At 55.8% G+C, this 27339-nt stretch overlaps 1 protein-coding gene across 3 annotated transcripts in view; it reads left to right on the forward strand.

Annotated features, from left to right (window-relative positions):
* LOC142709513 (protein NDRG4-A-like) overlaps positions 1-26623 on the forward strand; it is a 68711-nt gene extending 42088 nt beyond the window's left edge. For 2 of the 3 annotated variants that reach the window (XM_075848486.1, XM_075848485.1), the window contains exons 2-4: positions 13301-13392; positions 17304-17348; positions 26373-26520. In XM_075848486.1, the coding sequence (XP_075704601.1) occupies positions 13301-13392; positions 17304-17348; positions 26373-26504 (269 nt within the window). In that variant the 3' untranslated portion in view covers positions 26505-26520. Of the gene's footprint in view, positions 1-13300; positions 13393-17303; positions 17349-19706; positions 19838-26372 lie in introns of those variants that run through there. The other variant, XR_012869049.1, reaches the window with a different exon arrangement.
* Positions 26624-27339: the final 716 nt, after the last annotated feature.

Consider the following 27339-nt stretch of genomic DNA (forward strand, 5'->3'; position numbering starts at 1 on the left):
CAGTAATGCTGGATGTTTGGGTCAGGCTGTTGTGCACAGTAATGCTGGATGTTTGGGTCAGGCTGGTGTCCACAGTAATGCTGGATGTTTGGGTCAGGCTGGTGTCCACAGTAATGCTGGATGTTTGGGTCAGGCTGGTGTCCACAGTAATGCTGGATGTTTGGGTCAGGCTGGTGTCCACAGTAATGCTGGATCTTTGGGTCAGGCTGGTGTCCACAGTAATGCTGGATGTTTGGGTCAGGCTGGTGTCCACAGTAATGCTGGATGTTTGGGTCAGTCTGGTGTCCACAGTAATGCTGGATGTTTGGGTCAGGCTGGTGTCCACAGTAATGCTGGATGTTTGGGTCAGGCTGGTGTCCACAGTAATGCTGGATGTTTGGGTCAGGCTGGTGTGCACAGTAATGCTGGATCTTTGGGTCAGGCTGGTGTGCACAGTAATGCTGGATGTTTGGGTCAGGCTGGTGTCCACGGTAATGCTGGATCTTTGGGTCAGGCTGGTGTCCACAGTAATGCTGGATGTTTGGGTCAGGCTGGTGTCCACGGTAATGCTGGATGTTTGGGTCAGGCTGGTGTCCACGGTAATGCTGGATGTTTGGGTCAGGCTGGTGTGCACGGTAATGCTGGATGTTTGGGTCAGGCTGGTGTGCACAGTAATGCTGGATGTTTGGGTCAGTCTGTTGTGCACAGTAATGCTGGATGTTTGGGTCAGGCTGGTGTCCACAGTAATGCTGGATGTTTGGGTCAGGCTGGTGTCCACAGTAATGCTGGATGTTTGGGTCAGGCTGTTGTGCACAGTAATGCTGGATGTTTGGGTCAGGCTGGTGTGCACAGTAATGCTGGATCTTTGGGCCAGGCTGGTGTCCACAGTAATGCTGGATGTTTGGGTCAGGCTGGTGTCCACAGTAATGCTGGATGTTTGGGTCAGGCTGTTGTGCACAGTTATGCTGGATGTTTGGGTCAGGCTGGTGTCCACAGTAATGCTGGATGTTTGGGTCAGGCTGTTGTGCACAGTAATGCTGGATGTTTGGGTCAGGCTGTTGTGCACAGTAACGCTGGATGTTTGGGTCAGGCTGGTGTCCACAGTAATGCTGGATGTTTGGGTCAGGCTGGTGTCCACAGTAATGCTGGATGTTTGGGTCAGGCTGGTGTCCACAGTAATGCTGGATGTTTGGGTCAGTCTGGTGTCCACAGTAATGCTGGATGTTTGGGACAGGCTGGTGTCCACAGTAATGCTGGATGTTGTGCACAGTAATGCTGGATGTTTGGGTCAGGCTGGTGTCCACAGTAATGCTGGATGTTTGGGTCAGGCTGGTGTCCACAGTAATGCTGGATGTTTGGGTCAGTCTGGTGTCCACAGTAATGCTGGATGTTTGGGTCAGGCTGGTGTCCACAGTAATGCTGGATGTTTGGGTCAGGCTGGTGTCCACAGTAATGCTGGATGTTTGGGTCAGGCTGGTGTCCACAGTAATGCTGGATGTTTGGGTCAGGCTGTTGTGCACAGTAATGCTGGATGTTTGGGTCAGGCTGGTGTCCACAGTAATGCTGGATGTTTGGGTCAGGCTGGTGTCCACAGTAATGCTGGATGTTTGGGTCAGGCTGGTGTGCACAGTAATGCTGGATCTTTGGGTCAGGCTGGTGTGCACAGTAATGCTGGATGTTTGGGTCAGGCTGTTGTCCACAGTAATGCTGGATCTTTGGGTCAGGCTGGTGTGCACAGTAATGCTGGATGTTTGGGTCAGGCTGTTGTGCACAGTAATGCTGGATGTTTGGGTCAGGCTGTTGTGCACAGTTATGCTGGATGTTTGGGTCAGGCTGTTGTGCACAGTAATGCTGGATGTTTGGGTCAGGCTGTTGTGCACAGTAATGCTGGATGTTTGGGTCAGGCTGGTGTCCACAGTAATGCTGGATGTTTGGGTCAGGCTGGTGTCCACAGTAATGCTGGATGTTTGGGTCAGGCTGTTGTGCACAGTAACGCTGGATGTTTGGGTCAGGCTGGTGTCCACAGTAATGCTGGATGTTTGGGTCAGGCTGGTGTCCACAGTAATGCTGGATGTTTGGGTCAGGCTGGTGTCCACAGTAATGCTGGATGTTTGGGTCAGTCTGGTGTCCACAGTAATGCTGGATGTTTGGGTCAGGCTGGTGTCCACAGTAATGCTGGATGTTTGGGTCAGGCTGGTGTCCACAGTAATGCTGGATGTTTGGGTCAGGCTGGTGTCCACAGTAATGCTGGATGTTTGGGTCAGGCTGGTGTCCACAGTAATGCTGGATGTTTGGGTCAGGCTGGTGTGCACAGTAATGCTGGATGTTTGGGTCAGGCTGGTGTCCACAGTAATGCTGGATGTTTGGGTCAGGCTGGTGTCCACAGTAATGCTGGATGTTTGGGTCAGGCTGGTGTGCACAGTAATGCTGGATGTTTGGGTCAGGCTGTTGTGCACAGTAATGCTGGATGTTTGGGTCAGGCTGGTGTCCACAGTAATGCTGGATGTTTGGGTCAGGCTGGTGTCCACAGTAATGCTGGATGTTTGGGTCAGGCTGTTGTCCGCGGTAATGCTGGATGTTTGGGACAGGCTGGTGTCCACAGTAATGCTGGATGTTTGGGTCAGGCTGGTGTGCACAGTAATGCTGGATGTTTGGGACAGGCTGGTGTCCACAGTAATGCTGGATGTTTGGGTCAGGCTGGTGTGCACAGTAATGCTGGATGTTTGGGTCAGGCTGTTGTGCACAGTAATGCTGGATGTTTGGGTCAGGCTGTTGTGCACAGTAATGCTGGATGTTTGGGTCAGGCTGGTGTGCACAGTAATGCTGGATGTTTGGGTCAGGCTGGTGTCCACAGTAATGCTGGATGTTTGGGTCAGGCTGGTGTCCACAGTAATGCTGGATGTTTGGGTCAGGCTGTTGTGCACAGTAATGCTGGATGTTTGGGTCAGGCTGTTGTGCACAGTAATGCTGGATGTTTGGGTCAGGCTGGTGTCCACAGTAATGCTGGATGTTTGGGTCAGGCTGGTGTGCACAGTAATGCTGGATGTTTGGGACAGGCTGGTGTGCACAGTAATGCTGGATGTTTGGGTCAGGCTGTTGTGCACAGTAATGCTGGATGTTTGGGTCAGGCTGGTGTGCACAGTAATGCTGGATGTTTGGGTCAGGCTGGTGTGCACAGTAATGCTGGATGTTTGGGTCAGGCTGGTGTGCACAGTAATGCTGGATGTTTGGGTCAGGCTGTTGTGCACAGTAATGCTGGATGTTTGGGTCAGGCTGTTGTGCACAGTAACGCTGGATGTTTGGGTCAGGCTGTTGTGCACAGTAATGCTGGATGTTTGGGTCAGGCTGTTGTGCACAGTAATGCTGGATGTTGTCCACAGTAATGCTGGATGTTTGGGTCAGGCTGTTGTCCACAGTAATGCTGGATGTTTGGGTCAGGCTGGTGTCCACGGTAATGCTGGATGTTTGGGTCAGGCTGGTGTCCACGGTAATGCTGGATGTTTGGGTCAGGCTGTTGTGCACAGTAATGCTGGATGTTAGGGTCAGGCTGGTGTCCACAGTAATGCTGGATGTTTGGGACAGGCTGGTGTCCACAGTAATGCTGGATGTTGTGCACAGTAATGCTGGATGTTTGGGTCAGGCTGGTGTGCACAGTAATGCTGGATGTTTGGGACAGGCTGGTGTGCACAGTAATGCTGGATGTTTGGGTCAGGCTGTTGTGCACAGTAATGCTGGATGTTTGGGTCAGGCTGGTGTGCACAGTAATGCTGGATGTTTGGGTCAGGCTGGTGTGCACAGTAATGCTGGATGTTTGGGTCAGGCTGGTGTGCACAGTAATGCTGGATGTTTGGGTCAGGCTGTTGTCCACAGTAATGCTGGATGTTTGGGTCAGGCTGGTGTGCACAGTAATGCTGGATGTTTGGGACAGGCTGTTGTGCACAGTAATGCTGGATGTTTGGGTCAGGCTGTTGTGCACAGTAACGCTGGATGTTTGGGTCAGGCTGTTGTGCACAGTAATGCTGGATGTTTGGGTCAGGCTGTTGTGCACAGTAATGCTGGATGTTGTCCACAGTAATGCTGGATGTTTGGGTCAGGCTGTTGTCCACAGTAATGCTGGATGTTTGGGTCAGGCTGGTGTCCACGGTAATGCTGGATGTTTGGGTCAGGCTGGTGTCCACGGTAATGCTGGATGTTTGGGTCAGGCTGGTGTGCACAGTAATGCTGGATGTTTGGGTCAGGCTGTTGTGCACAGTAATGCTGGATGTTAGGGTCAGGCTGGTGTCCACAGTAATGCTGGATGTTTGGGACAGGCTGGTGTCCACAGTAATGCTGGATGTTGTGCACAGTAATGCTGGATGTTTGGGTCAGGCTGGTGTCCACAGTAATGCTGGATGTTTGGGTCAGGCTGGTGTGCACAGTAATGCTGGATGTTTGGGTCAGGCTGGTGTGCACAGTAATGCTGGATGTTTGGGTCAGGCTGTTGTGCACAGTAATGCTGGATGTTTGGGTCAGGCTGGTGTGCACAGTAATGCTGGATGTTTGGGTCAGGCTGGTGTCCACAGTAATGCTGGATGTTTGGGTCAGGCTCTTGTGCACAGTAATGCTGGATGTTTGGGTCAGGCTGGTGTGCACAGTAATGCTGGATGTTTGGGTCAGGCTGTTGTGCACAGTAATGCTGGATGTTTGGGTCAGGCTGGTGTCCACAGTAATGCTGGATGTTTGGGTCAGGCTGGTGTGCACAGTAATGCTGGATCTTTGGGTCAGGCTGGTGTGCACAGTAATGCTGGATGTTTGGGTCAGGCTGTTGTGCACAGTAATGCTGGATGTTTGGGTCAGGCTGGTGTCCACAGTAATGCTGGATGTTTGGGACAGGCTAGTGTCCTCGGTAATGCTGGATGTTTGGGTCAGGCTGGTGTCCACAGTAATGCTGGATGTTTGGGTCAGGCTGTTGTGCACAGTAATGCTGGATGTTTGGGTCAGGCTGTTGTGCACAGTAATGCTGGATGTTTGGGTCAGGCTGTTGTGCACAGTAATGCTGGATGTTTGGGTCAGGCTGGTGTCCACAGTAATGCTGGATGTTTGGGTCAGGCTGGTGTGCACAGTAATGCTGGATGTTTGGGTCAGGCTGGTGTCCACAGTAATGCTGGATGTTTGGGTCAGGCTGTTGTGCACAGTAATGCTGGATGTTTGGGTCAGGCTGGTGTGCACAGTAATGCTGGATGTTTGGGTCAGGCTGGTGTGCACAGTAATGCTGGATCTTTGGGTCAGGCTGGTGTCCACAGTAATGCTGGATGTTTGGGTCAGGCTGGTGTCCACAGTAATGCTGGATGTTTGGGTCAGGCTGGTGTCCACAGTAATGCTGGATGTTTGGGTCAGGCTGGTGTCCACAGTAATGCTGGATCTTTGGGTCAGGCTGGTGTGCACAGTAATGCTGGATGTTTGGGTCAGGCTGTTGTGCACAGTAATGCTGGATGTTTGGGTCAGGCTGGTGTGCACAGTAATGCTGGATGTTTGGGTCAGGCTGGTGTCCACAGTAATGCTGGATGTTTGGGTCAGGCTGTTGTGCACAGTAATGCTGGATGTTTGGGTCAGGCTGGTGTCCACAGTAATGCTGGATGTTTGGGTCAGGCTGGTGTCCACAGTAATGCTGGATGTTTGGGTCAGGCTGGTGTCCACAGTAATGCTGGATGTTTGGGTCAGGCTGGTGTGCACAGTAATGCTGGATGTTTGGGTCAGGCTGGTGTCCACAGTAATGCTGGATGTTTGGGACAGGCTGGTGTGCACAGTAATGCTGGATGTTTGGGACAGGCTGGTGTCCACAGTAATGCTGGATGTTTGGGACAGGCTGGTGTGCACAGTAATGCTGGATGTTTGGGTCAGGCTGGTGTCCACAGTAATGCTGGATGTTTGGGTCAGGCTGGTGTCCACAGTAATGCTGGATGTTTGGGTCAGGCTGGTGTGCACAGTAATGCTGGATGTTTGGGTCAGGCTGGTGTGCACAGTAATGCTGGATCTTTGGGTCAGGCTGTTGTCCACAGTAATGCTGGATGTTTGGGTCAGGCTGTTGTGCACAGTAATGCTGGATGTTTGGGTCAGGCTGTTGTCCACAGTAATGCTGGATGTTTGGGTCAAGCTGTTGTCCACAGTAATGCTGGATGTTTGGGTCAGGCTGGTGTGCACAGTAATGCTGGATGTTTGGGTCAGGCTGGTGTCCACAGTAATGCTGGATCTTTGGGTCAGGCTGGTGTCCACAGTAATGCTGGATGTTTGGGTCAGGCTGGTGTGCACAGTAATGCTGGATGTTTGGGTCAGGCTGGTGTCCACAGTAATGCTGGATCTTTGGGTCAGGCTGGTGTGCACAGTAATGCTGGATGTTTGGGTCAGGCTGGTGTCCACAGTAATGCTGGATGTTTGGGTCAGGCTGTTGTGCACAGTAATGCTGGATGTTTGGGTCAGGCTGTTGTCCACAGTAATGCTGGATGTTTGGGTCAGGCTGGTGTCCACAGTAATGCTGGATGTTTGGGTCAGGCTGGTGTCCACAGTAATGCTGGATGTTTGGGTCAGTCTGGTGTCCACAGTAATGCTGGATGTTTGGGACAGGCTGGTGTCCACAGTAATGCTGGATGTTGTGCACAGTAATGCTGGATGTTTGGGTCAGGCTGGTGTCCACAGTAATGCTGGATGTTTGGGTCAGGCTGGTGTCCACAGTAATGCTGGATGTTTGGGTCAGGCTGGTGTCCACAGTAATGCTGGATGTTTGGGTCAGGCTAGTGTCCTCGGTAATGCTGGATGTTTGGGACAGGCTGGTGTCCACAGTAATGCTGGATGTTGTGCACAGTAATGCTGGATGTTTGGGTCAGGCTGGTGTGCACAGTAATGCTGGATGTTTGGGTCAGGCTGGTGTCCACAGTAATGCTGGATGTTTGGGTCAGTCTGGTGTCCACAGTAATGCTGGATGTTTGGGACAGGCTGGTGTCCACAGTAATGCTGGATGTTGTGCACAGTAATGCTGGATGTTTGGGTCAGGCTGGTGTCCACAGTAATGCTGGATGTTTGGGTCAGGCTGGTGTCCACAGTAATGCTGGATGTTTGGGTCAGGCTGGTGTCCACAGTAATGCTGGATGTTTGGGTCAGGCTAGTGTCCTCGGTAATGCTGGATGTTTGGGTCAGGCTGTTGTGCACAGTAATGCTGGATGTTTGGGTCAGGCTGGTGTCCACAGTAATGCTGGATGTTTGGGTCAGGCTGTTGTGCACAGTAATGCTGGATGTTTGGGTCAGGCTGGTGTCCACAGTAATGCTGGATGTTTGGGTCAGGCTGTTGTGCACAGTAATGCTGGATGTTTGGGTCAGGCTAGTGTCCACAGTAATGCTGGATGTTTGGGTCAGGCTCTTGTGCACAGTAATGCTGGATGTTTGGGTCAGGCTGGTGTGCACAGTAATGCTGGATGTTTGGGTCAGGCTGGTGTCCACAGTAATGCTGGATGTTGTCCACAGTAATGCTGGATGTTTGGGTCAGGCTGGTGTCCACAGTAATGCTGGATGTTTGGGTCAGGCTGGTGTCCACAGTAATGCTGGATGTTTGGGTCAGGCTGGTGTCCACAGTAATGCTGGATGTTTGGGTCAGGCTGGTGTCCACGGTAATGCTGGATGTTTGGGTCAGGCTGGTGTCCACGGTAATGCTGGATGTTTGGGTCAGGCTGGTGTCCGCGGTAATGCTGGATGTTTGGGTCAGGCTGGTGTCCGCGGTAATGCTGGATGTTTGGGTCAGGCTGGTGTCCACAGTAATGCTGGATGTTTGGGTCAGGCTGGTGTCCGCGGTAATGCTGGATGTTTGGGTCAGGCTGGTGTCCGCGGTAATGCTGGATGTTTGGGTCAGGCTGGTGTCCGCGGTAATGCTGGATGTTTGGGTCAGACTGGTGTCCACAGTAATGCTGGATCTTTGGGTCAGGCTGGTGTCCACAGTAATGCTGGATGTTTGGGTCAGGCTGGTGTCCGCGGTAATGCTGGATGTTTGGGTCAGGCTGGTGTCCACAGTAATGCTGGATGTTTGGGTCAGGCTGGTGTCCACGGTAATGCTGGATGTTTGGGTCAGGCTGGTGTCCGCGGTAATGCTGGATGTTTGGGTCAGGCTGGTGTCCACAGTAATGCTGGATGTTTGGGTCAGACTGGTGTCCACAGTAATGCTGGATCTTTGGGTCAGGCTGGTGTCCACAGTAATGCTGGATGTTTGGGTCAGGCTGGTGTCCACAGTAATGCTGGATGTTTGGGTCAGGCTGGTGTCCACAGTAATGCTGGATGTTTGGGCCAGGCTGGTGTGCACAGTAATGCTGGATGTGTGGGTCAGGCTGGTGTCCACAGTAATGCTGGATGTTTGGGTCAGGCTGGTGTCCACTGTAATGCTGGATGTTTGGGTCAGGCTGGTGTCCACAGTAACGCTGGATGTTTGGGTCAGGCTGGTGTGCACAGTAATGCTGGATGTTTGGGCCAGGCTGGTGTCCACAGTAATGCTGGATGTTTGGGACAGGCTGGTGTCCACAGTAATGCTGGATGTTTGGGTCAGGCTGGTGTCCACTGTAATGCTGGATGTTTGGGTCAGGCTGGTGTCCACAGTAACGCTGGATGTTTGGGTCAGGCTGGTGTGCACAGTAACGCTGGATGTTTGGGCCAGGCTGGTGTCCACAGTAATGCTGGATGTTTGGGACAGGCTGGTGTCCACAGTAATGCTGGATGTTTGGGCCAGGCTGGTGTCCACAGTAATGCTGGATGTTTGGGTCAGGCTGGTGTCCACAGTAATGCTGGATGTTTGGGTCAGGCTGGTGTCCACAGTAATGCTGGATGTTTGGGTCAGGCTGTTGTGCACAGTAATGCTGGATGTTTGGGTCAGGCTGGTGTCCACAGTAATGCTGGATGTTTGGGTCAGGCTGGTGTCCACAGTAATGCTGGATGTTTGGGTCAGGCTGGTGTCCACGGTAATGCTGGATGTTTGGGTCAGGCTGTTGTCCGCGGTAATGCTGGATGTTTGGGTCAGGCTGGTGTCCACAGTAATGCTGGATGTTTGGGACAGGCTGGTGTGCACAGTAATGCTGGATGTTTGGGTCAGGCTGGTGTGCACAGTAATGCTGGATGTTTGGGTCAGGCTGGTGTGCACAGTAATGCTGGATGTTTGGGTCAGGCTGGTGTCCACAGTAATGCTGGATGTTTGGGTCAGGCTGGTGTCCACAGTAATGCTGGATGTTTGGGTCAGGCTGGTGTGCACAGTAATGCTGGATCTTTGGGTCAGGCTGGTGTGCACAGTAATGCTGGATGTTTGGGACAGGCTGGTGTGCACAGTAATGCTGGATGTTTGGGTCAGGCTGGTGTCCTCAGTAATGCTGGATGTTTGGGACAGGCTGGTGTCCACAGTAATGCTGGATGTTTGGGTCAGGCTGGTGTGCACAGTAATGCTGGATGTTTGGGTCAGGCTGGTGTCCTCAGTAATGCTGGATGTTTGGGTCAGGCTGGTGTCCACAGTAATGCTGGATGTTTGGGTCAGGCTGGTGTGCACAGTAATGCTGGATCTTTGGGTCAGGCTGGTGTCCTCAGTAATGCTGGATGTTTGGGACAGGCTGGTGTCCACAGTAATGCTGGATGTTTGGGTCAGGCTGGTGTGCACAGTAATGCTGGATGTTTGGGTCAGGCTGGTGTCCTCAGTAATGCTGGATGTTTGGGTCAGGCTGGTGTCCTCAGTAATGCTGGATGTTTGGGTCAGGCTGTTGTGCACAGTAATGCTGGATGTTTGGGTCAGGCTGGTGTGCACAGTAATGCTGGATGTTTGGGTCAGGCTGGTGTGCACAGTAATGCTGGATGTTTGGGTCAGGCTGTTGTCCACAGTAATGCTGGATGTTTGGGTCAGGCTGGTGTCCACAGTAATGCTGGATGTTTGGGTCAGGCTGGTGTCCACAGTAATGCTGGATGTTTGGGTCAGGCTGTTGTCCACAGTAATGCTGGATGTTTGGGTCAGGCTGGTGTGCACAGTAATGCTGGATGTTTGGGACAGGCTGGTGTCCACAGTAATGCTGGATGTTGTGCACAGTAATGCTGGATGTTTGGGTCAGGCTGGTGTCCACAGTAATGCTGGATGTTTGGGTCAGGCTGGTGTCCACAGTAATGCTGGATGTTTGGGTCAGGCTGGTGTCCACAGTAATGCTGGATGTTTGGGACAGGCTGGTGTCCACAGTAATGCTGGATGTTTGGGTCAGGCTGGTGTCCACAGTAATGCTGGATGTTTGGGTCAGGCTGGTGTCCACAGTAATGCTGGATGTTTGGGTCAGGCTGGTGTCCACAGTAATGCTGGATGTTTGGGTCAGGCTGGTGTCCACAGTAATGCTGGATGTTTGGGTCAGGCCGGTGTCCACAGTAATGCTGGATGTTTGGGTCAGGCTGGTGTTCTCCGGCTCATATCCGGTATTTTCCATGGATCCGCTCTGGATGAAGTTCTTCCGCTGATGTTGCTCCTAGAATTAGTGTGGGGCTTAGTAATGAGCTTTGCCACCAACGCTGACGATTGAGTACACGGCCGTCCATCAGGGATTAGTGTTTCCTGATCTGAATGGGCCCTTTGCTTTCTATACACGACTCCAGGATGGAGACAGTCAGTAAGGAGGGGCTGCAGCTTAGTCTCAAATAATGCAGTTTCTCGTGTTTACCCGGAGATGTCAGGTCGCTGTAATATATAGAACGCTTCTCTGTGCTGGGGAACTTTCTACAGCTCATTATTTGTTTGAGATAAAGGGTATTCCCATAGGGGCAGGTCCCACCTCTGAGACCATCACATTTTGGGAGAACGCCGATCCTGTGCGGCCAATGTAATCCGATGCGGAGGTGGCGCTGCTTGCTCAGCTCTTTCCGGAACTCCCATAGACTTCATTGGAGAGGGCCAGTGCCCGGTCACCTTGTCATTAGATATTATGGGGACAACAATCAGTTAATGGGGGTCAGAGGACCCCTGTTTTTCCAATAGGTGGGAATAACCCTTTTATGGCCGAGTACTGATGCATTTGCTTACTGTAAGAAACGAGGGTTTGGGTCCAGATGGACGTGATCTGCGCTCTCATTTCTGGAGACTCCTCCACGGAGACCCTGCAGCCCAGCATTTCCCAGCTCGTGGCTTCCATTACAAGGGGCGCTCCGGAGGGCCACGGTTTACATATCTTGCACTGATGAGGCCCCCAAGACTGGAACAGCTGAAAGCAGACGGAAATGAATGGCAATGTACTGACCCCGTGTCGTTCATCTGTATGTTTCCGTATCTCATGATTGTTCGGTCAGTGAGCAATAACCTGCGGGAGGTGATGGCTTTGGTATTTGGACCTGAATGTTGGGAGCCCTGGGTAAGGCGCGGTGCGCTCACCTCGATCATCTTCTTTATGGCTAGGTGTAATAACTTCATAATTACCTGATGATCTTGTCACTGTGAACTTATATTGTATTTCTCTAACACATACCACGTAATCCAGAGCCCTGGTGGTACCTCCGGTGGAAACCAGGGCATGGAGGTCCCCAGGCTTTGGAGAATGGGGGTCAGTACTGGTCTCCGTACCCTTGCCGGTCTCTTCTGGCGTTGGCGATCTTGTAGTTGCTCCTCCGGTTGGAGAGGCCTCGTCACCTCATCATTTGCATGCACCTTATGTGATTGTGTGACACCTACGTGAGAACACGCAGCACTTCACATCTAGAAATATTCAAAATAGAATCTGCTAACACGATGACGGCGAGAGCCCGGGGATATAAGGGTGCAAACAGATGGGAGAAACACAGCGCCAAGAAGAATAATGTGCCAGCGATCCACAGAGTTATTATGTAATGGAGGTAACAGGGGTGGTCTGGAGAGGAGTGTAGAGGAAGAACAGGGGTGGTCTGGAGAGGAGTCTAGAGAAGGAACGGGTGGTCTGGAGAGGAGTCTAGAGAGGGAACAGGGGTGGTCTGGAGAGGAGTCTAGAGGGGAACAGGGGTGGTCTGGAGAGGAGTGTAGAGAGGGAACGGGTGGTCTGGAGAGGAGTCTAGAGAAGGAACGGGTGGTCTGGAGAGGAGTCTAGAGAGGGAACAGGGGTAGTCTGGAGAGGAGTCTAGAGGGGAACAGGGGTGGTCTGGAGAGGAGTGTAGAGGAAGAACAGGGGTCGTCTGGAGAGGAGTCTAGAGGGGAACAGGGGTGGTCTGGAGAGGAGTCTAGAGAGGGAACAGGGGTGGTCTGGAGAGGAGTCTAGAGAGGGAACAGGGGTGGTCTGGAGAGGAGTCTAGAGAGAGAACAGGGGTGGTCTGGAGAGGGAGTCTAGAGAGGGAACAGGGGTGGTCTGGAGAGGAGTCTAGAGGAGGAACGGGTGGTCTGGAGAGGAGTGTAGAGGAAGAACAGGGGTCGTCTGGAGAGGAGTCTAGAGGGGAACAGGGGTGGTCTGGAGAGGAGTCTAGAGGGGAACGGGTGGTCTGGAGAGGAGTGTAGAGGAAGAACAGGGGTGGTCTGGAGAGGAGTCTAGAGGGGAACAGGGGTGGTCTGGAGAGGAGTCTAGAGAGGGAACAGGGGTGGTCTGGAGAGGAGTCTAGAGAGGGAACAGGGGTGGTCTGGAGAGGAGTCTAGAGAGGGAACAGGGGTGGTCTGGAGAGGAGTCTAGAGAGGGAACAGGGGTGGTCTGGAGAGGAGTGTAGAGGAGGAACGGGTGGTCTGGAGAGGAGTGTAGAGGAGGAACGGGTGGTCTGGAGAGGAGTGTAGAGGAGGAACGGGTGGTCTGGAGAGGAGTGTAGAGGAAGAACAGGGGTGGTCTGGAGAGGAGTCTAGAGGGGAACAGGGGTGGTCTGGAGAGGAGTGTAGAGGAAGAACAGGGGTCGTCTGGAGAGGAGTCTAGAGGGGAACAGGGGTGGTCTGGAGAGGAGTCTAGAGGAGGAACGGGTGGTCTGGAGAGGAGTGTAGAGGAAGAACAGGGGTCGTCTGGAGAGGAGTCTAGAGGGGAACAGGGGTGGTCTGGAGAGGAGTCTAGAGAGGGAACAGGGGCGGTCTGGAGAGGAGGTGGCTGGAGGGGGGCAGGGGGTTTATTCTCCTTTTGAACAAATTGTTCTCACTCGGCCGATCAGACCTTCCCTGTGTTGCTCTCGTGTATCTGCAGCTTATGCTGTACATGTATCCGTACATGCGTGGCCATAGCGGTGACCTATACCGTGTCCTCCCCTCATACACCGCGGCTTTGTGATCGGATTTCTTCTGTACTGTGATATATTTTCTGCTGGAAATCTGAAGAATCCTGAGAACTGTCAGTAGAAATGTCGTCTTATAGAATATCCTGATGATTTGCAGGTTTACTGCTGCCACAATTAAGCCTTTCTGGGATGAGTGAGCTCCGGTTTCCTGAGGAGAAGCCTCTACTGAGAGGGCAGGACACGGAGATGGTGAGTGCGGTCCGCTTATACTCCACTGCCGGCACCTGTCCCCCCTACACCCGCATCACTGATCCCTCCGCTGTCCCACCTACACCCGCATCACTGATCCCTCCGCTGTCCCCCCTACACCCGCATCACTGATCCCTCCGCTGTCCCCCCTACACCCGCATCACTGATCCCTCCGCTGTCCCCCCTACACCCGCATCACTGATCCCTCCGCTGTCCCCCCTACACCCGCATCACTGATCCCTCCGCTGTCCCCCCTACACCCGCATCACTGATCCCTACACCCGCATCACTGATCCCTCATCTGTCCCCCCTACACCCGCATCACTGATCCCTCCGCTGTCCCCCCCCCCCCCACACCCGCATCACTGATCCCTCTGCTGTCCCCCCGACACTCGCATCACGGATCCTCCGCTGTCCCCCTACACCCGCATCACGGATCCCCCCTCTGTCCCCCCTACACCCGCATCACTGATCCCTCCGCTGTCCCACCGACACCCGCATCACTGATCCCTCCGCTGTCCCCCCTACACCCGCATCACTGATCCCCCCCGACACCCGCATCACTGATCCCTCCGCTGTCCCCCCTACACCCGCATCACTGATTCCTCCGCTGTCCTCCCTACACCCGCATCACTGATCCCTCCGCTGTCCCCCCTACTCCCGCATCACTGATCCCTCCGCTGTCCCCCCTACTCTCGCATCACCGATCCCTCCGCTGTCCCCCCTACACCCGCATCACCGATCCCTCCGCTGTCCCCCCTACACCCGCATCACTGATCCCTCCGCTGTCCCCCCTACACCCGCATCACCGATCCCTCCGCTGTCCCCCCTACTCCCGCATCACCGATCCCTCCTTCGCTGTTCTCTCCACCTCCGCATCACTGATCCCTCCGCTGTCCCCCCTACTCCCGCATCGCTGATCCCTCCTTCGCTGTTCTCTCCACCTCCGCATCACTGATCCCTGCGCTGTCCCCCCTACTCCCGCATTGCTGATCCCTCCGCTGTCCCCCCTACTCCCGCATCGCTGATCCCCCCCCCCTCCGCTGTTCTCTCCACCTCCGCATCACTGATCCCTCCGCTGTCCCCCCTACACCCGCATCACTGATCCCTCTGCTGTCCCCCCTACACCCGCATCCCTGATCCCTCCGCTGACCCCCCTACACCCGCATCCCTGATCCCTCCGCTGTCCCCCCCTACACCCGCATCACTGATCCCTCCACTGTCCCCCCTACTCCCGCATCGCTGATCCCCCCCCCCTCCGCTGTTCTCTCCACCTCCGCATCACTGATCCCTCCGCTGTCCTCCATACACCCGCATCACTGATCCCTCCGCTGTCCCCCCTACACCCGCATCACTGATCCCTCCGCTGTCCCCCCTACACCCGCATCACTGATCCCTCCGCTGTCCCCCCTACACCCGCATCACCGATCCCTCCGCTGTCCCCCCTACTCCCGCATCACCGATCCCTCCGCTGTCCCCCTACTCCCGCATCGCTGATCCCTCCGCTGTCCCCCTACTCCCGCATCGCTGATCCCCCCTCCGCTGTTCTCTCCACCTCCGCATCACTAATCCCTCTTCTGTCCCCCCTCCTCCCGCATCGCTGATCCCTGCGCTGTCCCCCCTACTCCCGCATCACTGATCCGTCCGCTGTCCCCCCTACTCCCGCATCACTGATCCCCCCCCCCCGCTGTTCTCTTCACCTCCGCATCACTGATCCCTCCGCTGTCCCCCCTACTCCCGCATCGCTGATCCCTCCTTCGCTGTTCTCTCCACCTCCGCATCACTGATCCCTGCGCTGTCCCCCCTACTCCCGCATTGCTGATCCCTCCGCTGTCCCCCCTACTCCCGCATCGCTGATCCCCCCCCCCTCCGCTGTTCTCTCCACCTCCGCATCACTGATCCCTCCGCTGTCCCCCCTACACCCGCATCACTGATCCCTCTGCTGTCCCCCCTACACCCGCATCCCTGATCCCTCCGCTGACCCCCCTACACCCGCATCCCTGATCCCTCCGCTGTCCCCCCTACACCCGCATCACTGATCCCTCCACTGTCCCCCCTACTCCCGCATCGCTGATCCCCCCCCCTCCGCTGTTCTCTCCACCTCCGCATCACTGATCCCTCCGCTGTCCTCCATACACCCGCATCACTGATCCCTCCGCTGTCCCCCCTACACCCGCATCACTGATCCCTCCGCTGTCCCCCCTACACCCGCATCACTGATCCCTCCGCTGTCCCCCCTACACCCGCATCACCGATCCCTCCGCTGTCCCCCCTACTCCCGCATCGCTGATCCCCCCCCCCCCCCCCTCCGCTGTCCCCCCGACACCCGCATCACTGATCGCGCCGCTGTCCCCCCGACACCCGCATCACTGATCCCTCCGCTGTCCCCCCTACACCCGCATCACTGATCCCTCTGCTGTCCCCCCTACTCCCGCATCACTGATCCCTCCGCTGTCCCCCCTACTCCCGCATCGCTGATCCCCCCCCCTCCGCTGTTCTCTCCACCTCCGCATCACCGATCCCTCCGCTGTCCCCCCTACACCCGCATCACCGATCCCTCCGCTGTCCCCCCTACACCCGCATCACTGATCCGTCCGCTGTCCCCCCTACTCCCGCATCACTGATCCCCCCCCCCCCCGCTGTTCTCTCCACCTCCGCATCACTGATCCCTCCGCTGTCCCCTCTACTCCCGCATCGCTGATCCCTGCGCTGTCCCCCCTACTCCCGCATCGCTGGTCCATCCTTCGCTGTTCTCTCCACCTCCGCATCACTGATCCCTCCGCTGTCCCCCCTACTCCCGCATCACTGATCCCTCTGCTGTCCCCCCTACTCCCGCATCGCTGATCCCTGCGCTGTCCCCCCTACTCCCGCATCGCTGATCCCTCCGCTGTCCCCCCTACTCCCACATCACTGATCCCCCCCCCCCTCCGCTGTTCTCTCCACCTCCGCATCACTGATCCCTCCGCTGTCCCCCCTACACCCGCATCACTGATCCCTCCGCTGTCCCCCCGACACCCGCATCACTGATCCCCCCCCCCGCTGTCCTCCCGACACCCGCATTACTGATCCCCCCCTCTGCTGTTCTCTCCACCTCCGCATCGCCGATCCCTCCGCTGTCCTCCCTACACCCGCATCGCCGATCCCTCCGCTGTCCTCCCTACACCCGCATCGCCGATCCCTCCGCTGTCCTCCCTACACCCGCATCGCCGATCCCTCCGCTGTCCTCCCTACACCCGCATCGCCGATCCCTCCGCTGTCCTCCCTACACCCGCATCGCCGATCCCTCCGCTGTCCTCCCTACACCCGCATCGCCGATCCCTCCGCTGTCCTCCCTACACCCGCATCGCCGATCCCTCCGCTGTCCTCCCTACACCCGCATCGCCGATCCCTCCGCTGTCCTCCCTACACCCGCATCGCCGATCCCTCCGCTGTCCTCCCTACTCCCGCATCGCCGATCCCTCCGCTGTCCTCCCTACACCCGCATCGCCGATCCCTCCGCTGTCCTCCCTACACCCGCATCGCCGATCCCTCCGCTGTCCTCCCTACACCCGCATCGCCGATCCCTCCGCTGTCCTCCCTACACCCGCATCGCCGATCCCTCCGCTGTCCTCCCTACACCCGCATCGCCGATCCCTCCGCTGTCCTCCCTACACCCGCATCGCCGATCCCTCCGCTGTCCTCCCTACACCCGCATCGCCGATCCCTCCGCTGTCCTCCCTACACCCGCATCGCCGATCCCTCCGCTGTCCTCCCTACACCCGCATCGCCGATCCCTCCGCTGTCCTCCCTACACCCGCATCGCCGATCCCTCCGCTGTCCTCCCTACACCCGCATCGCCGATCCCTATTTTACTTTTCCTCGGACTGGTATTTCTTGCTATGCACGGAGATGTTCTGTTCTTCTGACTTCAGGAATCTGCGGACACTTTCCTCTCTGCAGCCGACACAGATTGGAAGGTACGTGGTCATGTAGACGCTCCCACATCTCCGCTGCTCCACCTTCTACATTTCTTCTTGTGCCTCCAGCAGATCTATGAGGCGACCAAAACTGAAGCTGTAGGATGATGGTGGGACTGGTACAGTGATGGGTGTAGTGGTAGTTTTGGGGTGTATATATATATATATATATATATATATATATATATATATATATATAATTTGATGGGTGTAGTGGCTGGATTAGGGTGTATATATCATGTGATGGGTGTAGTGGCTGTTTTGGGGGTGTATATAGATGTGAGGGGTGTAGTGGTGGCTGTTTTGGGGTGTATATATCATGTGATGGGTGTGGTGGCTGTTTTGGGGTGTATATATCATGTGATGGGTGTGGTGGCTGTTTTGGGGGTGTATATATCGTGTGGTGGTTTGGGGGTGTATATATCATGTGATGGGTGTGGTGGCTGTTTTGGGGGTGTATATATCATGTGATGGGTGTGGTGGCTGTTTTGGGGTGTATATATCATGTGTTGGGTGTGGTGGCTGTTTTGGGGTGTATATATCATGTGATGGGTGTGGTGGCTGTTTTGGGGGTGTATATATCCTGTGATGGGTGTGGTGGTTTGGGGGTGTATATATCATGTGGTGGCTGTTTTGGGGGTGTATATATCATGTGATGGGTGTGGTGGCTGTTTTGGGGGTGTATATATCATGTGGTGGCTGTTTTGGGGGTGTATATATCATGTGATGGGTGTGGTGGCTGTTTTGGGGTGTATATATCATGTGATGGGTGTGGTGGCTGTTTTGGGGGTGTATATAACATGTGATGGGTGTGGTGGCTGTTTTGGGGGTGTATATATCATGTGGTGGCTGTTTTGGGGGTGTATATATCATGTGATGGGTGTGGTGGCTGTTTTGGGGGTGTATATATCATGTGATGGGTGTGGTGGCTGTTTTGGGGTGTATATATCATGTGATGGGTGTGGTGGCTGTTTTGGGGTGTATATATCATGTGATGGGTGTGGTGGCTGTTTTGGGGGTGTATATATCATGTGATGGGTGTGGTGGCTGTTTTGGGGGTGTATATATCATGTGATGGGTGTGGTGGCTGTTTTGGGGGTGTATATATCATGTGATGGGTGTGGTGGCTGTTTTGGGGGTGTATATATCATGTGATGGGTGTGGTGGCTGTTTTGGGGGTGTATATATCATGTGATGGGTGTGGTGGCTGTTTTGGGGGTGTATATATCATGTGATGGGTGTGGTGGCTGTTTTGGGGGTGTATATATTGATCATGTGATGGGTGTGGTGGCTGTTTTGGGGGTGTATATATTGATCATGTGATGGGTGTGGTGGCTGTTTTGGGGGTGTATATATTGATCATGTGATGGGTGTGGTGGCTGTTTTGGGGGTGTATATATTGATCATGTGATGGGTGTGGTGGCTGTTTTGGGGTGTATATATCATGTGATGGTTGTGGTGGCTGTTTTGGGTGTGGTGGCTGTTTTGGGGTGAATATATCATGTGATGGGTGTGGTGGCTGTTTTGGGGGTGTATATATCATGTGATGGGTGTGGTGGCTGTTTTGGGTGTGGTGGCTGTTTTGGGTGTATATATCATGTGATGGGTGTGGTGGCTGTTTTGGGGGTGTATATATCATGTGGTGGCTGTTTTGGGGGTGTATATATCATGTGATGGGTGTGGTGGCTGTTTTGGGGGTGTATATATCATGTGATGGGTGTGGTGACTGTTTTGGGGTGTATATATCATGTGATGGGTGTGGTGGCTGTTTTGGGGTGTATATATCATGTGATGGGTGTGGTGACTGTTTTGGGGTGTATATATCATGTGATGGGTGTGGTGGCTGTTTGGGGTGTATATATCATGTGATGGGTGTGGTGGCTGTTTTGGGGGTGTATATATCATGTGATGTGTGTGGTGGCTGTTTTGGGGTGTATATATCATGTGATGGGTGTGGTGGCTGTTTTGGGGGTGTATATATCATGTGATGGGTGTGGTGGCTGTTTTGGGGGTGTATATATCATGTGATGGGTGTGGTGGCTGTTTTGGGGTGTATATAGATGTGATGGGTGTGGTGGTTTTGGGGGTGTATATATCATGATGGGTGTGGTGGCTGTTTTGGGGGTGTATATAGATGTGATGGGTGTGGTGGTTTTGGGGTGTATATATCATGATGGGTGTGGTGGCTGTTTTGGGGGTGTATATATAGAGACGCATTGTTATAAAGGGGTTAGACATTTGAAGAACATTGCTGAGCAGTCATCCAGTTGTGCACATCACATGGGGGGCTAAACGTCTCGCCCAATCACGCAGCGGCTGTCTCTGCAGCAAAATGAGGGAGGGGGTGATGAGTGCGAGGGGAGGGTGGGTTTATAAAGCTGGAGACGCTGCACAGCTGAGCTGTCTCTGTCTCTCCTTCTATATCTGCACATCGCTGCAGCATCGTCTGCTCCACCTGCGCCTCAGAGATGCCGGAGTGCTGGGATGGGGTGAGTGCAGGGGGGGGGGGGGGGGTCGCGCTCCATTTATTTTCTGCTGCCTTGTTAATGTTGGCGCGATGTCTGTTCCTCAAGGTCACGCACAGATGTCAATGTCACGGCTGCAGAGCAGAGGAGTGCCGGGCAGTGTCCTCCCTATATCGCACAGTCATGGCCTGGCATTGGGTGACGCACTGCAGGTGGCACTGTATGTTATGGTGCCCAGACTGCTCTGCTGTGCAGAATGTAGCAGTGCTGAGTCTGTGCTCTGCTTTATGTAAGTGCAGCCGCCATATGTCAAGATGCTGCTGAGATGTGATCTGCATGTTACATTATATGGAGGGAGGACTGCGCGGTGTGTATTATATGGAGGGAGGACCGCGCGGTGTGTATTATGTGGAGGGAGGACCGCGCGGTGTGTATTATGTGGAGGGAGGACCGCGCGGTGTGTATTATATGGAGGGAGGACCGCGCGGTGTGTATTATATGGAGGGAGGACCGCGCGGTGTGTATTATATGGAGGGAGGACCGCGCGGTGTGTATTATATGGAGGGAGGACCGCGCGGTGTGTATTATATGGAGGGAGGACCGCGCGGTGTGTATTATATGGGAGGGAGGACCGCGCGGTGTGTATTATATAGAGGGAGGACCGCGCGGTGTGTATTATATAGAGGGAGGACCGCGCGGTGTGTATTATATGGAGGGAGGACCGCGCGGTGTGTATTATGTGGAGGGAGGACCGCGCGGTGTGTATTATGTGGAGGGAGGACCGCGCGGTGTGTATTATGTGGAGGGAGGACCGCGCGGTGTGTATTATGTGGAGGGAGGACCGCGCGGTGTGTATTATATGGAGGGAGGACCGCGCGGTGTGTATTATATGGAGGGAGGACCGCGCGGTGTGTATTATATGGAGGGAGGACCGCGCGGTGTGTATTATGTGGAGGGAGGACCGCGCGGTGTGTATTATGTGGAGGGAGGACCGCGCGGTGTGTATTATATGGAGGGAGGACCGCGCGGTGTGTATTATATGGAGGGAGGACCGCGCGGTGTGTATTATATGGAGGGAGGACCGCGCGGTGTGTATTATATGGAGGGAGGACCGCGCGGTGTGTATTATATGGAGGGAGGACCGCGCGGTGTGTATTATATGGAGGGAGGACCGCGCGGTGTGTATTATATAGAGGGAGGACCGCGCGGTGTGTATTATATAGAGGGGAGGACCGCGCGGTGTGTATTATATGGAGGGAGGACCGCGCGGTGTGTATTATGTGGAGGGAGGACCGCGCGGTGTGTATTATGTGGAGGGAGGACCGCGCGGTGTGTATTATGTGGAGGGAGGACCGCGCGGTGTGTATTATGTGGAGGGAGGACCGCGCGGTGTGTATTATATGGAGGGAGGACCGCGCGGTGTGTATTATATGGAGGGAGGACCGCGCGGTGTGTATTATATGGAGGGAGGACCGCGCGGTGTGTATTATGTGGAGGGAGGACCGCGCGGTGTGTATTATGTGGAGGGAGGACCGCGCGGTGTGTATTATGTGGAGGGAGGACCGCGCGGTGTGTATTATGTGGAGGGAGGACCGCGCGGTGTGTATTATGTGGAGGGAGGACCGCGCGGTGTGTATTATGTGGAGGGAGGACCGCGCGGTGTGTGTTATATGGAGGGAGGACTGCGCGGTGTGTATTATATGGAGGGAGGACCGCGCGGTGTGTATTATGTGGAGGGAGGACCGCGCGGTGTGTATTATGTGGAGGGAGGACCGCGCGGTGTGTATTATATGGAGGGAGGACCGCGCGGTGTGTATTATATGGAGGGAGGACCGCGCGGTGTGTATTATATGGAGGGAGGACCGCGCGGTGTGTATTATATGGAGGGAGGACCGCGCGGTGTGTATTATATGGAGGGAGGACCGCGCGGTGTGTATTATATGGAGGGAGGACCGCGCGGTGTGTATTATATAGAGGGAGGACCGCGCGGTGTGTATTATATAGAGGGAGGACCGCGCGGTGTGTATTATGTGGAGGGAGGACCGCGCGGTGTGTATTATGTGGAGGGAGGACCGCGCGGTGTGTATTATGTGGAGGGAGGACCGCGCGGTGTGTATTATGTGGAGGGAGGACCGCGCGGTGTGTATTATGTGGAGGGAGGACCGCGCGGTGTGTATTATATGGAGGGAGGACCGCGCGGTGTGTATTATATGGAGGGAGGACCGCGCGGTGTGTATTATGTGGAGGGAGGACCGCGCGGTGTGTATTATGTGGAGGGAGGACCGCGCGGTGTGTATTATGTGGAGGGAGGACCGCGCGGTGTGTATTATGTGGAGGGAGGACCGCGCGGTGTGTATTATGTGGAGGGAGGACCGCGCGGTGTGTATTATGTGGAGGGAGGACCGCGCGGTGTGTATTATGTGGAGGGAGGACCGCGCGGTGTGTATTATGTGGAGGGAGGACCGCGCGGTGTGTATTATGTGGAGGGAGGACCGCGCGGTGTGTATTATGTGGAGGGAGGACCGCGCGGTGTGTATTATGTGGAGGGAGGACCGCGCGGTGTGTATTATGTGGAGGGAGGACCGCGCGGTGTGTATTATGTGGAGGGAGGACCGCGCGGTGTGTATTATGTGGAGGGAGGACCGCGCGGTGTGTATTATGTGGAGGGAGGACCGCGCGGTGTGTATTATGTGGAGGGAGGACCGCGCGGTGTGTATTATGTGGAGGGAGGACCCGCGCGGTGTGTATTATGTGGAGGGAGGACCGCGCGGTGTGTATTATATGGAGGGAGGACCGCGCGGTGTGTATTATGTGGAGGGAGGACCGCGCGGTGTGTATTATGTGGAGGGAGGACCGCGCGGTGTGTATTATGTGGAGGGAGGACCGCGCGGTGTGTATTATATGGAGGGAGGACCGCGCGGTGTGTATATGTGGAGGGAGGACCGCGCGGTGTGTATTATGTGGAGGGAGGACCGCGCGGTGTGTATTATGTGGAGGGAGGACCGCGCGGTGTGTATTATGTGGAGGGAGGACCGCGCGGTGTGTATTATATGGAGGGAGGACCGCGCGGTGTGTATTATGTGGAGGGAGGACCGCGCGGTGTGTATTATGTGGAGGGAGGACCGCGCGGTGTGTATTATGTGGAGGGAGGACCGCGCGGTGTGTATTATGTGGAGGGAGGACCGCGCGGTGTGTATTATGTGGAGGGAGGACCGCGCGGTGTGTATTATGTGGAGGGAGGACCGCGCGGTGTGTATTATGTGGAGGGAGGACCGCGCGGTGTGTATTATGTGGAGGGAGGACCGCGCGGTGTGTATTATGTGGAGGGAGGACCGCGCGGTGTGTATTATGTGGAGGGAGGACCGCGCGGTGTGTATTATGTGGAGGGAGGACCGCGCGGTGTGTATTATGTGGAGGGAGGACCGCGCGGTGTGTATTATGTGGAGGGAGGACCGCGCGGTGTGTATTATGTGGAGGGAGGACCGCGCGGTGTGTATTATGTGGAGGGAGGACCGCGCGGTGTGTATTATGTGGAGGGAGGACCGCGCGGTGTGTATTATGTGGAGGGAGGACCGCGCGGTGTGTATTATGTGGAGGGAGGACCGCGCGGTGTGTATTATGTGGAGGGAGGACCGCGCGGTGTGTATTATGTGGAGGGAGGACCGCGCGGTGTGTATTATGTGGAGGGAGGACCGCGCGGTGTGTATTATGTGGAGGGAGGACCGCGCGGTGTGTATTATGTGGAGGGAGGACCGCGCGGCGTGTATTATGTGGAGGGAGGACCGCGCGGCGTGTATTATGTGGAGGGAGGACCGCGCGGCGTGTATTATGTGGAGGGAGGACCGCGCGGCGTGTATTATGTGGAGGGAGGACCGCGCGGCGTGTATTATGTGGAGGGAGGACCGCGCGGCGTGTATTATGTGGAGGGAGGACCGCGCGGCGTGTATTATGTGGAGGGAGGACCGCGCGGCGTGTATTATGTGGAGGGAGGACCGCGCGGCGTGTATTATGTGGAGGGAGGACCGCGCGGCGTGTATTATGTGGAGGGAGGACCGCGCGGCGTGTATTATGTGGAGGGAGGACCGCGCGGCGTGTATTATGTGGAGGGAGGACCGCGCGGCGTGTATTATGTGGAGGGAGGACCGCGCGGCGTGTATTATGTGGAGGGAGGACCGCGCGGCGTGTATTATGTGGAGGGAGGACCGCGCGGCGTGTATTATGTGGAGGGAGGACCGCGCGGCGTGTATTATGTGGAGGGAGGACCGCGCGGCGTGTATTATGTGGAGGGAGGACCGCGCGGCGTGTATTATGTGGAGGGAGGACCGCGCGGCGTGTATTATGTGGAGGGAGGACCGCGCGGCGTGTATTATGTGGAGGGAGGACCGCGCGGCGTGTATTATGTGGAGGGAGGACCGCGCGGCGTGTATTATGTGGAGGGAGGACCGCGCGGCGTGTATTATGTGGAGGGAGGACCGCGCGGCGTGTATTAGGTGGAGGGAGGACCGCGCGGCGTGTATTAGGTGGAGGGAGGACCGCGCGGCGTGTATTAGGTGGAGGGAGGACCGCGCGGCGTGTATTAGGTGGAGGAGGACCGCGCGGCGTGTATTAGGTGGAGGGAGGACCGCGCGGCGTGTATTAGGTGGAGGGAGGACCGCGCGGCGTGTATTAGGTGGAGGGAGGACCGCGCGGCGTGTATTAGGTGGAGGAGGACCGCGCGGCGTGTATTAGGTGGAGGGAGGACCGCGCGGCGTGTATTAGGTGGAGGGAGGACCGCGCGGCGTGTATTAGGTGGAGGGAGGACCGCGCGGCGTGTATTAGGTGGAGGGAGGACCGCGCGGCGTGTATTAGGTGGAGGGAGGACCGCGCGGCGTGTATTAGGTGGAGGGAGGACCGCGCGGCGTGTATTAGGTGGAGGGAGGACCGCGCGGCGTGTATTAGGTGGAGGGAGGACCGCGCGGCGTGTATTAGGTGGAGGGAGGACCGCGCGGCGTGTATTAGGTGGAGGGAGGACCGCGCGGCGTGTATTAGGTGGAGGGAGGACCGCGCGGCGTGTATTAGGTGGAGGGAGGACCGCGCGGCGTGTATTAGGTGGAGGGAGGACCGCGCGGCGTGTATTAGGTGGAGGGAGGACCGCGCGGCGTGTATTAGGTGGAGGGAGGACCGCGCGGCGTGTATTAGGTGGAGGGAGGACCGCGCGGCGTGTATTAGGTGGAGGGAGGACCGCGCGGCGTGTATTAGGTGGAGGGAGGACCGCGCGGCGTGTATTAGGTGGAGGGAGGACCGCGCGGCGTGTATTAGGTGGAGGGAGGACGCGCGGCGTGTATTAGGTGGAGGGAGGACCGCGCGGCGTGTATTAGGTGGAGGGAGGACCGCGCGGCGTGTATTAGGTGGAGGGAGGACCGCGCGGCGTGTATTAGGTGGAGGGAGGACCGCGCGGCGTGTATTAGGTGGAGGGAGGACCGCGCGGCGTGTATTAGGTGGAGGGAGGACCGCGCGGCGTGTATTAGGTGGAGGGAGGACCGCGCGGCGTGTAATTAGGTGGAGGGAGGACCGCGCGGCGTGTATTAGGTGGAGGGAGGACCGCGCGGCGTGTATTAGGTGGAGGGAGGACCGCGCGGCGTGTATTAGGTGGAGGGAGGACCGCGCGGCGTGTATTAGGTGGAGGGAGGACCGCGCGGCGTGTATTAGGTGGAGGGAGGACCGCGCGGCGTGTATTAGGTGGAGGGAGGACCGCGCGGCGTGTATTAGGTGGAGGGAGGACCGCGCGGCGTGTATTAGGTGGAGGGAGGACCGCGCGGCGTGTATTAGGTGGAGGGAGGACCGCGCGGCGTGTATTAGGTGGAGGGAGGACCGCGCGGCGTGTATTAGGTGGAGGGAGGACCGCGCGGCGTGTATTAGGTGGAGGGAGGACCGCGCGGCGTGTATTAGGTGGAGGGAGGACCGCGCGGCGTGTATTAGGTGGAGGGAGGACCGCGCGGCGTGTATTAGGTGGAGGGAGGACCGCGCGGCGTGTATTAGGTGGAGGGAGGACCGCGCGGCGTGTATTAGGTGGAGGGAGGACCGCGCGGCGTGTATTAGGTGGAGGGAGGACCGCGCGGCGTGTATTAGGTGGAGGGAGGACCGCGCGGCGTGTATTAGGTGGAGGGAGGACCGCGCGGCGTGTATTAGGTGGAGGGAGGACCGCGCGGCGTGTATTAGGTGGAGGGAGGACCGCGCGGCGTGTATTAGGTGGAGGGAGGACCGCGCGGCGTGTATTTAGGTGGAGGGAGGACCGCGCGGCGTGTATTAGGTGGAGGGAGGACCGCGCGGCGTGTATTAGATGGAGGGAGGACCGCGCGGCGTGTATTAGATGGAGGGAGGACCGCGCGGCGTGTATTATATAGAGGGAGGACCGCGCGGCGTGTATTATATAGAGGGAGGACCGCTCGGTGTGTATTATATATGTGGGGTTAGGCAGTCTGTGCGGTAGATCCAGAAGATATAGGTTCTGTGCTCTGCTACGTGTCCTGACTTCTCTCCCTGTGCTGACGCTTTACTGACAGAGGTTCTCGTCCTACAGGAACATGACATTGAGACGCCTTACGGCATGCTGCACGTGGTCATAAGAGGGACCCCGAAAGGCAATCGTCCGGCAATACTTACCTATCATGATGTGGGCTTAAACCGTAAGTGTCCTGCTTATTGTGGATGATATGGCGTAGGCCGCAGGTATCTGAATATAGCAGTGCAAGGTGAGCAGTCACACTATGGAGCCCTCTACTGTAAGAGCGGTCACACTATGGAGCCTCTACTGTAAGAGCGGTCACACTATGGAACCTCTACTGTAAGATCGGTCACACTATGGAACCTCTACTGTAAGAGCAGTCACACTATGGAACCTCTACTGTAAGAGCAGTCACACTATGGAACCTCTACTGTAAGAGCGGTCACACTATGGAGCCTCTACTGTAAGATCAGTCACACTATGGAGCCTCTACTGTAAGATCAGTCACACTATGGAACCTCTACTGTAAGAGCAGTCACACTATGGAACCTCTACTGTATGATCAGTCACACTATGGAACCTCTACTGTAAGAGCGGTCACACTATGGAGCCTCTACTGTAAGAGCGGTCACACTATGGAGCCTCTACTGTAAGAGCGGTCACACTATGGAGCCTCTACTGTAAGAGCGGTCACACTATGGAGCCTCTACTGTAAGAGCGGTCACACTATGGAGCCTCTACTGTAAGATCGGTCACACTATGGAACCTCTACTGTAAGATCAGTCACACTATGGAACCTCTACTGTAAGAGCGGTCACACTATGGAGCCTCTACTGTAAGATCGGTCACACTATGGAACCTCTACTGTAAGAGCAGTCACACTATGGAGCCTCTACTGTAAGAGCAGTCACACTATGGAGCCTCTACTGTAAGAGCGGTCACACTATGGAGCCTCTACTGTAAGAGCGGTCACACTATGGAACCTCTACTGTAAGATCAGTCACACTATGGAACCTCTACTGTAAGATCAGTCACACTATGG

This window comes from Rhinoderma darwinii, unplaced genomic scaffold, assembly GCF_050947455.1.
Source record: "Rhinoderma darwinii isolate aRhiDar2 unplaced genomic scaffold, aRhiDar2.hap1 Scaffold_4141, whole genome shotgun sequence".
NCBI lineage: Eukaryota > Metazoa > Chordata > Amphibia > Anura > Rhinodermatidae > Rhinoderma > Rhinoderma darwinii.